Source organism: Phascolarctos cinereus, unplaced genomic scaffold (assembly GCF_003287225.1).
Source record: "Phascolarctos cinereus isolate Bilbo 61053 unplaced genomic scaffold, phaCin_HiC Scaffold_3;HRSCAF=262, whole genome shotgun sequence".
NCBI lineage: Eukaryota > Metazoa > Chordata > Mammalia > Diprotodontia > Phascolarctidae > Phascolarctos > Phascolarctos cinereus.
Window position 1 is genome coordinate 80,062,798 of NW_027555736.1, and position 14,521 is coordinate 80,077,318.

At 36.0% G+C, this 14,521-nt stretch overlaps 1 protein-coding gene across 1 annotated transcript in view; it reads right to left on the reverse strand.

Annotated features, from left to right (window-relative positions):
• MARCHF5 (membrane associated ring-CH-type finger 5) overlaps positions 1-14,521 on the reverse strand; it is a 56,386-nt gene that overhangs the window by 22,412 nt on the left and 19,453 nt on the right. Inside the window, exon 2 of the mRNA XM_020964196.2 lies at positions 13,831-14,033. Coding sequence (XP_020819855.1) covers positions 13,831-14,033 — 203 coding nt within the window. The remainder of the gene's footprint in view (positions 1-13,830; positions 14,034-14,521) is intronic.

The window sequence follows — 14,521 nt, forward strand, 5'->3', positions numbered from 1 at the left end:
CCCTTTTTGTTCTTTCTTTGCAGGGCAGGGGGCTCCAGCCAGAACTTCCATTTAAGGAGGGCATCTAAGCTACCATTTCCTACCAGGCTGCATTCATCCCTCTATCATGCCCCTCCCACCCCTTTTGCTTCCTTTAATGAGTTCTTTTCCTGGTTAGAATGTAAACTACTAGAGGGCAGGGACTATCTTTCTTTTTGCTTGTATTTGCATTCCCAGTGCTTCACACAAAGCCTGGCACATAATAAGCACTTAATAGAAGCTTCTAGACTAACTGAAAAACAAACACAATCCAAAACCAAATCTTTAAACATGAATTAATTGATTTCATTGCTCATTTTTTCTTGCTAGTTGCATTTATTCACCTATCTTCTGTTTCTATTGTTTTGTATTTGCATTCTCAAATAATTTGCTTGGGTCTATTTTTGGATAAGGCAGGATTTTTCTTTTGCTTGCATATTCCTGTTTTTCCATTGATGATCAGGCTTATGTTTGTAGGATATGTCATTTGGGGTTCTTTGATTTTTGTAATCTACTATTCCATTCCCTTCTAGGATATCTTATGACTACACGATAGTTTTGTTATTCAAATTTCCTTTCCCCTATATTTGAAGATCTGGTCACTTACATAATCTTTTGTTTTTGGGAACTGTTAAATTTAACTGCTCTTTATCTTGGAGACTGAAGTACAGAGTCCCCCTCCACCCTCTTTCCTAGGCAATCTCTAGATTCCCCATTAACATTTTGTTGTCTGTATTCAGAAGTTCTGAGCAGTTTTCTCATCTTGCCTGCCTGCATTGTAGTATTCAGATTTTGTTTTGTTTTTTGATCATGATATTCTTTTATCTGAGCATCTCGGGAGCATAGTGGACAAAGTGCTGGACTTGGAATGAGAAAGATCTGGGTTCAAATCAGCTTTAAACACTTAATAACCATATAATCCTGGGGCAAGTCACTTAACAAGTCTTAGCTCCTTTCCTCAGCTGTAAAATGAGGATGATAAAAACAAAGACAAACATAAGAAGGTTGTTGTGAGGATCAAATGTGATAACATGTAAAGTGCTTTGCAAATCTTAAAATGCTATACAAATAAATGCTAGCTGCTATTATTATTGTTGTTGTTACTTTGGAAGACATGATCCTTAGATTATTTTTGTACATTCCTTCCTCAACTTTAGTTGCTTTGACTTACACAGAATTCATGTGGTTTTTAAAAATATATTGTTGTCTTTTAACTTTTGACAGATTTTCCTTCATGTGAATATTAATGTGTTCCAAATCTGTTGATCTCTCTTTCACTTCTTTAGAAAGCTTTTTAATTGTGGATTTATTTTTTCTACATCTGAGTTTAATTTGGCATTAAGAGGTCCAAGTTCTGGCCTACATTAATTCATTGCTTATTACTTCATTTATAGATGTCACATCTCTTGTGAACCATTCTCATGTTTTTTGTTATTATTCTATGGTCTTTTGGAGTTCAAACATTAATTCCTTTTCCTTTGTATTACAATGTTAAGAGAACTTTATATTCATGCTTCTTCCATATATTCATGCTTATTGTTCATATTTCTTTCTAGAGATCTTCTACTGATTTATCTGTTTTTCCACTGGGCTTTTACTGAAAATTTTTTTTTCCTCTTGAAATATTTGGTGTTTGAGCTTTCAAAAATTTTTTATATTCCCATCACTCCCTTTTAGTCCTTTGCCTTTTACTGGTGGAAATATGCTGGAAAATTAAGCTGCAAGTTGCCTCACTTTCTTTCACTGAGTATAAAGAGTTTGTCAGCCCGAGTCCCTCCCTAGAGTATCCTCTGTGGGAACAGGACTGGCCCCCTGTTGGGTTTCTGTCCCTTTTTCCTTAGGCCTAATGCTTAGTTGCCATTCTTGGCACCCTGCCTCAATCTTCGCTCTGCTTCCTTTTCATACCTGGTTAGGCTGAATCAGCGTCTACTGTTTTTCTTAGGGTGGGGAGAGAGTGTAGAATGAAATGTTGCAGTAGAGTTTCTTCAACAGGTACCAAGATGGGCCCTGTAAAAACTTGTCCTTGTTAGCTCGTGATGCTACCAATCACAGAAGCTGGTGGAGGAACAGCGATGAATGATGCTCATTGGGGTTCTGTCTTTTTTCTCCTGTGGATCTAGCTTTAATTTCACTTTATCTGGTACAGAATTGCTTATTTTGGAGGAAAGTTGAAATGGTTTAGAGAAAGTGACTAATTTGACATCTTGCTGGTTTCATAACCTCAGAACTATAGTGTTAGAGATCATCCAGTCTAACCTCATTCTTTTACCAAAGGTGCTAGACCCAGACAAGTTAAATCACTGGTTCAAGGTCAAACAGCAAGTCAGTTGCTAAGTCTAGAGTAGAAAAGCAAGTATAAAATGGGGTGGTTTGGACAAAAGGTCTCCCAAGGAGCCAAGACTGTGGTTGTTTTTTTTTTACAGTTAAAAAAAAATATATATGTATGTACATATATATAAAAATATAACTATTTTAAAAAGTAAAAACCAATCTTAGAGCTTGCAGCCATACAAAAGTAGGCAGTTGACCCCAGGAGTAGATGATCTCTAGGTTCTTCCCAGCTCTCAAATGAAAAATCAATTATTCTGATTCCCAGTCTAGTACGCCTTTCATTATATCACAAGGAATTAAGGAGAGGTTAGTACAAGATATTCTGGGAGCAAGAAACCAACAGATAAAAGAATAGTTTGAGGTATATCAAGGGACTTTGGAGAGATGCTTTAAAAACCCAGGGGTTAGTCTTGAAGAACAGCTAAGAGTACCTTTTGATCTCCTAAAAGGTAGGAGGTAAGTTTGAGAGAAAAGGGAGTGAAAACCAGTAAGAGGCTTCCCCAGGAGTTAAGCAAGAGGAACTAAGAAGAAAAGAACATGTGTTAAAATTATATTCTATAAGGAGAGAACAATACTAGGGGGCTAGAGAATGCCAAAAATAAGCTTTACTTATCCTTTCCTAGGAGATGACACTTGCTGAATAGCTTTGAAAAATGCTTAGATAAAATTATGGATGACATGCATAATGGATTATAAAGGGAAATCAGTTGTTGTTTTCAAGTGAGACTGGTGGAGTATTTTATCTTTAAATGAACAAAATGGCCCTTAAGCCACCAGAATACTCAAAGTATGGATGGCAGGTCTGGCCTATTATACCAACTCTCATGTTCTCTCACTAGGCTAATGTAGAAATCTTGCAGAAGTAATAAAGGTTTGGAACAAGTTGGTGGCTATAGAAATGAAAAAATGGTTGGATGTGACATACAGAAGAAAAATAACTGGCAGGACTATGACATTGTCTATTAAGAGTAGATAAAGAGAAAGGGTTAATTCCAAGTGATAATGGTGATTCCATACAGAAATAGAGAAACGGAAATGGAGTCAGTTTGGGAAATTTCAGATAAGCTGAGTTTAAGGACACATAAAGATTTTGAGGATCCATGCAGAAATGTCCTATGGGAACCTAGAGATACAGGACTGAAATGCAAAGATAATGTACGAGATGAAGGTCTAAATTTGTTTGCCTTCACTGAAACTGAGATGAAGGGAGTACTAAAGGAGTGAACTTTGAGATAAATTATGGGCATTCACAATTAAGCAAAAAGAAGAAAAAGAAGAATCAGGGAGACAGGGATGGAATAGTAAAAAATAGAAATATTATGATAGCACAGTGTAAAAGTAGCTACAGGAAGGTATGTTTCAAGAGCAAAGAACAATCAATAGTGTTTACTGTAGAAGAGGACAGGGAAGAAGAAGTCTGAGAAAAGGTTCCTAATTTTGGCAATTCACAGATTACCACAATCTTGTCCAGTGAAGACTAAGAATAGAAACCAGACTGTAGAAGGTTAATTATAGTATAAACCATCTACTTAAGGTATTTTACTGTAGAGGAAAGAAGAAAATTGACTTATGTTTGAAAAGTATTAATTGTTTCAAAAAGTTTAAATTTTATCTTTATTTTTTAAATACAAGAGAAACCAGTATATGTTTAAGTTGACAGGATGAAGCTAATGGGGAATGAAAAACTAGTCACTAAACAAGGAGATGTTGCACATGGGAGAAATTTCTTAGAAAGCTGTACGCCAGAAGACGTAGATTCTAGTATTAATTCATGTAATCTTGGACATATTCTCTAACCTGAGCTAGCTTCATTATAAAAATGGAGATAATTTCTGCTCTGCTCAGGAGTATTGTGAAGATAATACATACAGAAATACTCTCAAAGTAGTAAAGCTTATACAAGATGTGCACTACACAAGTCCTATCTGTGTAAGACACGATGATGATATGATGATAGTGGTGATGAAGAAGATGGGGAGTAATGGGACAAACCTATTAGATTCAGAGATGAGACAGGACATTTCTTCCTCTGAGATTTCAGGAAAGGATGAAAGGAGAGATGCCAAGATAGAGATAGGCTGATGTCTTGATTTTCTCAATGAAATGTGACAAGAAATTGTCAATTTTAAGTGAGGGTGATGATGGGTACTGGAATCCTAAGGAAAAAGGGTTAGGTCAGTTGACTGTCATGCCTGTGCACTGAGAAGCAATAATATTGAAGTCATTAAGGTTAAGAAGTAAGATAATATCATTAGACTACTAATGAACTCAAACTTCACTAATAACATTTAGAAAGGTTTATGCTGGTAAATGAGTTTAGAAGTAACTAAATACAGTGGGCCATGCTGATATAACTGATAATACATCCACAGTACTAAAAGCATTAAAGTATATTAAGAAACAATGAGAAGTTAAGGTATATTAGAAAGGTAAAATACATTATATACTGAGGATACTAATGTATGAAGTTTTTAAGAATGGTCTATTAATGCACTGATGATGTTTAACTGGGCTCAAGAAGCACCAAGGTGACTCCTTAAAACACTGTACCCACGGCAAATTGCATTATGCCTTCTTCTCTTTGTCAAGCATTTTTCATAAAGATAAAATAGGGTAAAAATTGAACATTAACAGCAATCTTCATAAACTTAGAATTTAAAGATCAGAAACATGATACTGCAGAAAAGAGGTCAAAAGAAGGCAACAAGAATCATAACTAAAATCACTAGCAACACAAGGAGAAAAAAAAGAAGTCTATGCTAATACTATTTTGCAACTGGATATCTAGAAGTCAGAACTCAATTATTTCCCCCAGAACTGATTGCACAAATGGTGGTCAGGGCCCCAGGTGAGCCCAAAGAAACCTATTTAATCAAGAATATACTAGCCAAATTTGGATCCTGAACACCAAGGTTCATTTGATAGAGGAGGGAGGAGGAAGAAAAGAATGGTTTCCTAATTTCCCAGAGACAAGGCCTAGAAAAAAATCTGAAATCAGCAAAGCTTAATTTTTTACATTCTCTCACCTAGTACTGTTCTCTCCTAAGTCCTAGGCTCTTCATGCCGCATGAAGTTCCTGCTATGGCACCTCAACTCAAGCCATCTTTTCTTTCACCCTTCATGCTTTAAGATTACCTGTTATTCTTACCTCATAATTCAAACTCTCATTTCCTTATTAAGAGGAAAGCAAACTGACTGAATCTGAATTGACATTAAAGCAAAGCTCAAATGAATCTCTAATCATTAAAACTTTAGGTTAAGCAACAGAGTACTGTGGAAAATGTAGGCAATGTGAGAGATTATATTTTCTTGGATGAGAGAACCACCACATAGGCAGACCAATCCTTATTGGAATTTGGCACAAGTATGCCTACTTCTGCTTTTTCCTCCTTTCACAGTCAAGATATGAAATTATTTACATTCACAACCAATGGTATCAAAGCAATGATTCTCTGGTGTAGTTTGGTTCAGGGTAGAGATACTGGTATTTGTACCAGTATCTCTATATAATACACAGATTTTTTGCTAGTTGTTGTAGACCATTACAAGTTAATAGACATCCTCTCCATTTGCTAGTACCAAGGTTAGGTTCCTTGCCACCCTTTCTAGAAGCATAAAAGAGATAAGTATCTTCATCAAGTTTGTTGTCAGTTTTTGAAAACCGGAACCAACAAATAGAAGCCTCTGAAACCTCATAGCTTAGATCAACACTATGACAATTATGACATTAATAACAATTCACATATATGTAGTACTTTAAAATTTACAAAGCATTTTCCTCACAACAATTCTGTAAAGTAGACTCAGAGAGGTTAACTGGTTTGTCTGGTGTCTCACGGCTAGTAAGTGGCAGAACCAAGACTCAAACGCAGGACTTTTCACTCCTAATTCACTATCTTTCCTCTGTCCCACGCTGCTTCTCCTATTCAAGAAAACAGCTGAGTAAATATGAGAATCCATGACAGTCTTGGGAGCAAATACTATTACTATGACACAGTGCGGTTGCTTTGGTGGTCTCTCTCCTGACAAACACAGGGCCCAAGAACTTGGGATCAGCACAATGGGTAAAGAAAGAAGGAAAAGAAGACAAATTCTAGACATAGGCATAAGTTTTTCCATTCTCTCTTGGCTTTAGCTATACCAATTCATAGAAAACAGCCAGTACTAACAAAATGGTGATTCATTTCAGAATTAAAAAAGTAAAACATGTTTCACATATCACAAATGAATCCTTATATATGTATATAAATATAACGTGCTCATATGAATGCACAGAGTGTGGACTGGATGTGCCCAGGGTTACAGAACACGTAGCCTTCACTCAGCAGCTCTATAAATGTGCTTCCATGGATCACTCTGGATATGCAAGCACAATTCCTATGACATTAGTAAGTGTGGTGAGGGGGCCACTAGGTGGCGCAGTGGGTAGAGCACCGGCCCTGAAGTCAGGAGGACCTGAGTTCAAATATGACCTCAGACCAAACACTTGACACTTACTAGCTGTGTGACCCTGGGCAAGTCACTTAACCCCAATTGCCTTTAAAAAAAAAGTGTGGTGAGACTGGTTTAAAAAAGTGAATATATTTGCAGTTGGCATTTCAGTATGTCATAAAAAAGTAAAACCGAGGGACTCTGTTAACAAATTTGGCCTTGTTCAATTAAGGTATTACTTTAATTCTCTTCCTTTTAAAAATTAATACTACCCCAAACCATCAATAAAGGGACTCAAACTCTGGAGGAGGAAAAGCACAGATGGGATAGACTATTAATAGCCCTAGCAGAGACTGTGCTCCTATGAACAAATCAAGTGGTCACAAGGTAGCTACATTTTATTGTTAGGTCCAGTTCCCATTTCCAACAACTGCTGCCTTCCCTGCTACAAAGGGGGATAATAATGAAATGAGTCAACCAAGGTACCCCATTTAATCAGTTATATATAACTGCTTCCAGAAGGAGGTTCACCTATGTACCTTTTCATTCTAAACCTTGAACCACACCCAAGGACATCTCTACTTTCTGGAGGGGATTTCAAAGGACTACCTAAACATTATCTTATCTCAATAACTATCATATTATCCATAACTACTCTTTATCCAAATGCAGCTTGTCATCTATACCTTCTGGCTGTTCCTTGAACAAGACATTCCATCTCTCAGCTCTGGGCATTTTCTCTGGCTGCCCCCATGCCTGGAAAGCTCCCCCTGCTCAACTCCCTCTCCTACCTACCTTCAAGAGCCAGCTAAAATCCCATCCTCTAAAGGAAGCTTTTTCTAATCCTTAATTCTAGAGCCTTCCATCTTTTAATTATTTCCTGTTTATCTTATTTGTATATATCTGTTTGCTTCTTGTCTCTCCCCTACTAGATGTGAGCTCCTTGAAGGCAGGGATTTTCTTTTGTCTCTTTTTGTATCCCCAGTGCTCAGTACAGTGACTGGCACACAGCTGGCACTTAAAAAATGTTTACTGTTTGAATTGAGTTGTTTAGGTGATGACACAACTCAGCCATATTCATGTCTGAGAAACTAGACAAATATCCACAGTTCTCATTTCAATGTTGTCAATGTTGCCCATGACTAACACACGATAAAGCCCTGGGTAAGGGAAGGGGTAAACATGATTCACTATATACTCCTATTTGCTCCCTTTTCTTGTTCTAACCATTTGATTTGGGCTCCCAGCCAACAACTTCTCCTCCTTCTGTTAACTCTGGACACCCTAGGACTGGAAAGTAGAAGAAATGCAAACCCCTCTTCTTTTACATACAGACACCGATTTTTTTCCAGATTTCTACTTTCTGGCCTCACTGTGGTGACTCTCCTATGTTCCCCTCTTTCCCCTAACAATACATATGAAATCAACAGGGACCTTACAGGCCTTTCTTATAAGGTGCTAAAGGAAAAACAGATTTAGAAAAAACTCATTTTTTTAAAAAAGCATCACAGTTTTAATTACAACAAAACAAGATTGTGACTATGTCTGAATCTGACCACTGTGGTAGTGGATTCCTGCTGTTCAAGATGGAAACAACTTTCAAGGTTGGGAGGTTCCCCTTCATGCTAATTGGTCAATTCCTATTCTCTATGAACAATGGCTTTCCCCGATTTGGTTTCAGATCATACCACATCTGCTCTGCAACCACCTCTATGTTCCCGTGGGGTCTAAGCAGGCTCCTAGTATAGAAATGAAATTTCTTATCTAGGCCACAAAAGGTTATTCCACATCTCCAAAACTGACCTTGAAGATGCTTCCTCTTCTTGGCTCTCAGACTCAGAAATTTTATTCTCTCCACTGCAATTTTTGTTCCTGGTTCAAACACAGGTCCTACAACTCTCCTAATTTATCCCAGTTAATCTGTTCTAATTGTTCTATGTTATCACTCTTGCTAGCCAATTTCTTAAAGCTTGTGTCATTACATCAATATATCAAGGACCTGTGAAAACTAGTGCATAAAAATTAACAATGGTGATGGTAATAACTACTCATTCATACAAGGCTTACAGTTTACAAAACAGGTATTTAATTCTCCCATGAGGTATGCTCTTCTTGTCATTAGTTTTAAGTAGTTATCTAGGCAATGTCTCCTAAATATCCATGTAATTCAGCTGGTGTCCAAATGCCATTTTGTCTCTTTACTATCATGTGATCTGCTACTTTTAGTCCTACCATTTGATCTCTGCCTTCTATATTCATGTGGAGAATCATAAGATCACAGATTTAGCGACAGGTAAAAGACCTCAGAGGTCAGCTAGTAAAACCTCCTCATTTCACATAAGGAAACTGAGGCCCAAGGAGGCTAAATAATTTGCCCAAGGACACACAGATGACAAAGCCAGAATTTGAATCAATGTCCTCTGATTCCAATCTAGCACCCTTTCCACTGCACTTTCCTGCAATTACTCTACTGTCCATTTTCTTTAAAAAATATGTATTTTTTTAAAATTATAAATCTATTATCTCCCCTCCAATTCCCCAATCCATTAAAAAAAAATTCTTTGTTACAAATAAAGTCTCATTCTGTATCTTGAAAACATCATTTCTCTGTCAGGAAATGGGTAACATGTTTCATCAGTGATCTTCTGGAATTATGGATGGTCATTATGTCGATTAGAGTATTTATTGTATAAACTATTTTCCTGGTTCTGCTCATTTCATCCTTTATCAGTTTATGGAAATCCTTTAAATTGGTCATTTTTATAATATAGATGTTATAGTATAAATTGTTCTCTTGGTTCTGCCAACTTCCCTTTACTGTCTATTTTCAAATCAGCTGTCAAAATTCTACTTCTTTCCTCTTCAGCATCCAGGATCTGTTCCCTTGGTCTGAGTACAAAACCAACTCAGTGATTATCTATAATTCCTTCCCTTCTATATCTGTAAACATTATAATAAGTATTTGGAACAAAATCACAGCATAGTAAATTATTAAGTTTAAACATCTGCCACAAAAAACTGAATGGGGACTTTTCTGGTACGAGCTGCCTACCTTAACATCTCTAAGCACCTTCCTGCAGCTTCAACCACCTTCTCTACAAAGATGACTCACAAATCGCCCTTTCCAGATCTGACTTCGCTCCTGAATTCCAAATCCACATTTTCAGTTGCCTACTGGTCATCTATACTTGGAGATCTCTGCTACCACTATTGCACAATCCTTCATTCCTAGCTACAACTGCAATAGAAAAAATAGATCCATCAATCACACTGCTATCCAGACAATGGTTTCATGTACCTATCTGCTCAAAACCATCCAGTAGCTCCCTTTTTCCCACCAGGCAAAACGGAAACATCTTGGTTTGGAATTTAAGGCCTTCTAAAATCTGGCACCAGTTAACCTTTCCAGTCTCATCTCTTACTTGTACTTCCCCTTCCCTACACTCCCACATCATCCATGCCTTTCTTCACACTATTCCTCACTTGTAAGGTGTTCTCTTCCCTTCTTTCTACACACTGAATTCTGACCTATTCAAATGGTATTTCCTCCATGTAGCCTTCTCTGGTCCTTTCAATTAATAATTTCCTCCTCTAGACCTTAAGCAGAACCATTTATGTTTTTTTAAATTCAATTATATATTAGTTATTTGTACATATATATGTAATAGTCTACCTCTTTCCCACTAGACTATCCATCTCATAAGGGTAAGTACAGTGGTATATTATCTAAAGTTTTTGCCCTTCCCCCATCCCAGCTCTTAACACATGCAAATACTTAGTAAATGCCTCTAGATTTAATTTTTTGGTTAGGCCATTACGATAGCCTTGATTATTATCCTTGTAAATTCTCATCAAAACACAAAAATAAATATAATGACAATGAGAAACACTACAGTAGAACTTGGGAAATAAGGTGACTAGTTCTCATATCATTTGATACTTACAACAGTATCAACTACACAGAGATAATCTAACAATTCAGACTAGGCATCAGGAGAGGGGTGAGAGTATGTTTACATTGGCCTGTATGCTCAGATCCATGGAAAACTCCCATAATAACAAGGTAATGGATTATCAATGCAGCAGATCACAAATGTAATGGCCAATCCCAGTTAGTTATTGGTAATGTGTCTTTACAATTATATTGGAAGAAATGTGTATTGTCTTTTCTACGAATAGCTAAAAATATTTAACTGTTAATAAGATTTAGTAAAATATTTATATTTTGCAAGACTGAAACATCAGTTCTGGGGTAAAGCATCATTATAATGTAGAGTCCTCACTAAGGAACTTAAGGGGGAATTAAGGTGGGGGGTTAATTAGAGGCTTAGGTTTAATGCAAACAAAGCAAAATGCATACATTTTGACATAGTATGCTGGTTTTTGAAAAAAGATATTTCTCTCTTTTATGTATTTTAATAAAGTATGCTAATCATTGTATATGGGATACAAATAACAACTTTGACCTCAAACTCAACAAAAAAATACCTTTAGAAATTTAAAGCAATAGAAAATACTGTGGTTGATTTAAAACTTCTCATTTAAAAATATAACTTCCTGTTGGTAACAAATATACATTAGAGTTTCTCAGGTAGCCCAGTGTTCCTCAATTCTTGGCTTAGAAAGTTTTAAGTAGCCCTTAACATATCCAATTATTCTTTTCCTGGCTTTGTGAATTAGGCCTTTCTTTGCTATGCACTTCAAATAAGGGAAATTTAGGTAAATGATCTTGCTTATATGAAAAAGAATAAAGTGTGTCTGTATGGAGGGGAGAAATAACATGTGGTTAGAATAACTTTTTTAAAAATTTAATCTGAAAATTAATTGTAAATCTATGTAGATATATGTACACTAAACACAATTATGTATGCTTTTGTGTGCTTATGTCATGGTTGATGACAAAAGGTGAATTATAAATAATGCACAATGGTTTATTCATTTTGTTGTCTTCTTCAGGTGCTTTCTGATGTATCAAGAGGATAACAGAACAAATATCAAGAGGGTAACAGAAAAGATAATCTGGATGTTAACCAATCCTACCCCTTAATAAAGAAGTCCTCAATTACAGCTTTTTCATTAATATCAACCAACACAAGCACAATCCAGTAATTTATTGAGCACAAGTGAATATCTGAAAGTGCATGAGCGCATATGTTTTCTGTCAGCCTTCAAAAGTATTTCAAATACTTAGATCTGAGACCAGGGAAAATTTTCATTGCATCTTATAGTTTAAGAAAGTCAAGATGCAAACTTATGAGGGCAGTTAAATTCTTCACCTCCCAACTCTCACAATGATTTTAATTTTACTCTGAAATATCAGTTCTCAAACTTTAAATCACTGAGTAACCCTCCTCCAGCAAAATAGTCAAGATAGCTAGTTATCTGGAGCAACATGTTGGAAGGAAGGGGTCAATCCAGAATAATTACATGTAGTTAAGAAGGGAAGAAGGAGGAAAAAAGAAGGAAAGGCAAAGGCAATTAGAAGAGTCTCAAGAGATATAATGGCCACTTGAAAGAAAGGTGGAAGGGAACAGAAAGCAAGATGCATATAACTTGCCAAGTGAGAAAGTCAGGCCAAAGAAGGTACACTGAAGTCCAGTTTATGCTTAAAGGAAGAGCAATGTATATAAATTAGCCTTTGTGATTCCTGAGGGATTACAACTTTCAGTTTGAGAAACTGTTCTAAATTCTTATGGCAGAGTTGATTAATGTTATGACAGGATCTGGAATTACACAGCAAGACGTAGAACTTGCCTTATAAAAGATCCATAAAGAAATCACCATATTTGCTACTGATTACCTGAAACATTTACCTTTAAATTAGCTAAATGTAGACTTAGAACTCATTGGAACTGGAATGAAGAAAGGCTATCCCCAAAGTAGCAAGAATGAAGGCTGCGTAGACGTCCTCTATGTTTTTTTAACCTGAACTCTTCACAAGCGCTCAATAACTAAAAACACCCACTAATCCCCCAAGAATAAATAAGAGACAGAGTAGCCAGCAGAGCTGATTAAGACCAGGACTATGTGGAATAGAGTAACATACTTCTTTTTCCACTTGTTGCCTGGTATCTGACAGGTTATCTTTGGCTTCTTCACTTCCTCTCTCGTACCTCTTCTAGGCATAACTTTTTTCTTACTTCTCCCTACTCTATGATAAAAAGAAATAAAAATAGCTAAATATGGAAGCATTCTGTATGTGGCTCACTTGGGGTGTATTTTTACATCTGAAAAATATTTTTAACTACATCTGTCTGCATTTGCATTGTCTCATTTTTAGAATAAGTTGAGAGTGAGAAACATGCATTTGATTTAATTCCATGTAACACCTAGCATATATGTAAGATCTATCATTATTTTAATTTTTCTTCTTTTGTTCTGGCTTTCCCAGAGTCTAGATTTTTCCAAATTCTTTCAATTCTAATAACCTCATGACAGCATGTCCAGTCCTGTTTCTTGAAGCTGTTTCAGCCATATCTTGTAGTTCTAATTCCCAGAAAAGAAATAGTTTTTAAGAAAGAAAAACTGCAAGATAAGAATCTGGTGGGAGAGTTTGAGTATTAATTTTTCTAAAAACTTTTAAAAATTCAACTTTAGTCTTACTAATCTCAATCCTTCAAATGTGAAACAATTAATAGACTGAGAGGACATAAAAATAAGCAGTAGAATATTAAAATGAGGGTGAGGAAAGAAAAGGGAACATTATTGCTCTCTTCCCCCAACCATATATCATTAGAGACAGAGGGATTACTTAAGTCAACGTATTTTAGCTCTTTTACTTAATTATGATAAAACAGCTAAATTCCTTTTTCCCCTCTCAAGTAATTAGTTCAAAGGCTTACAATGCGTATTTTGAGTATATGTTCATATTATGCTATGAATCACAGGCACAAAAAATGTTTATGATTCTCAAGTAAGAATGCTGTACAAAGTAGCTATAGGAAAACATTTAAGCTAAGTCATAGACTCTATTTAAAATGGCTCCCTGGGATTCATGCATATGAAAAGACTTAAATATATTATGTTCAAATTTGATAGAATTTCTCTTACCCAACTTTGGAAATACTATTAAGTATTCTGCATTGCACTGAGGACATGCCACTCGTGCCGTACTATTTCCTCTTTGTTTTTCATCTACCCAGCGTTGTAGACAAGCTTGGTGAACCCATTTCGTAGATCCTCTGCACCTGCATGGTCTCACCCATTCAGCTGTTCGATCATCTTCATCAGTAGCAAAACATACCCAGCAACTTCTAGAAATTAAAATAAAATAAAACCCTATACATTAGAACATTAGCAAGAATGGTAACAAAACACTAAAGATTCTTTATCCTGGAAAAAAATTTAACAGGTATATACAATATGATGAATATGGACTTAATAAATGATGAATAAACAACATAATGAAACAAAATTTTTGTTGCCTTAGAGAACCAATTCAACTCAAACATTTAATATGCATTTACTATGCAAAAGGCCCTATGGTAGGCACTGGGTGGTTACAAAGATTAAAAAAAAAATACCTTAACAACACAGTGCTTGCTCTTAAGAAGTTTATGATTTAATTGGAGACAAAGATAACATATAAACAAAAGAATAATAGCAACAATTATTACCTTTATGCACCTTACATTTAAATAGAAGCTTTATGGTACACAAAATTCTTCACAAAAACCCTGTGATTTTAAGTATTATTCCCATTTTACAAATGACGACACCTGAGGGGGTTCAGAGAGGTTAA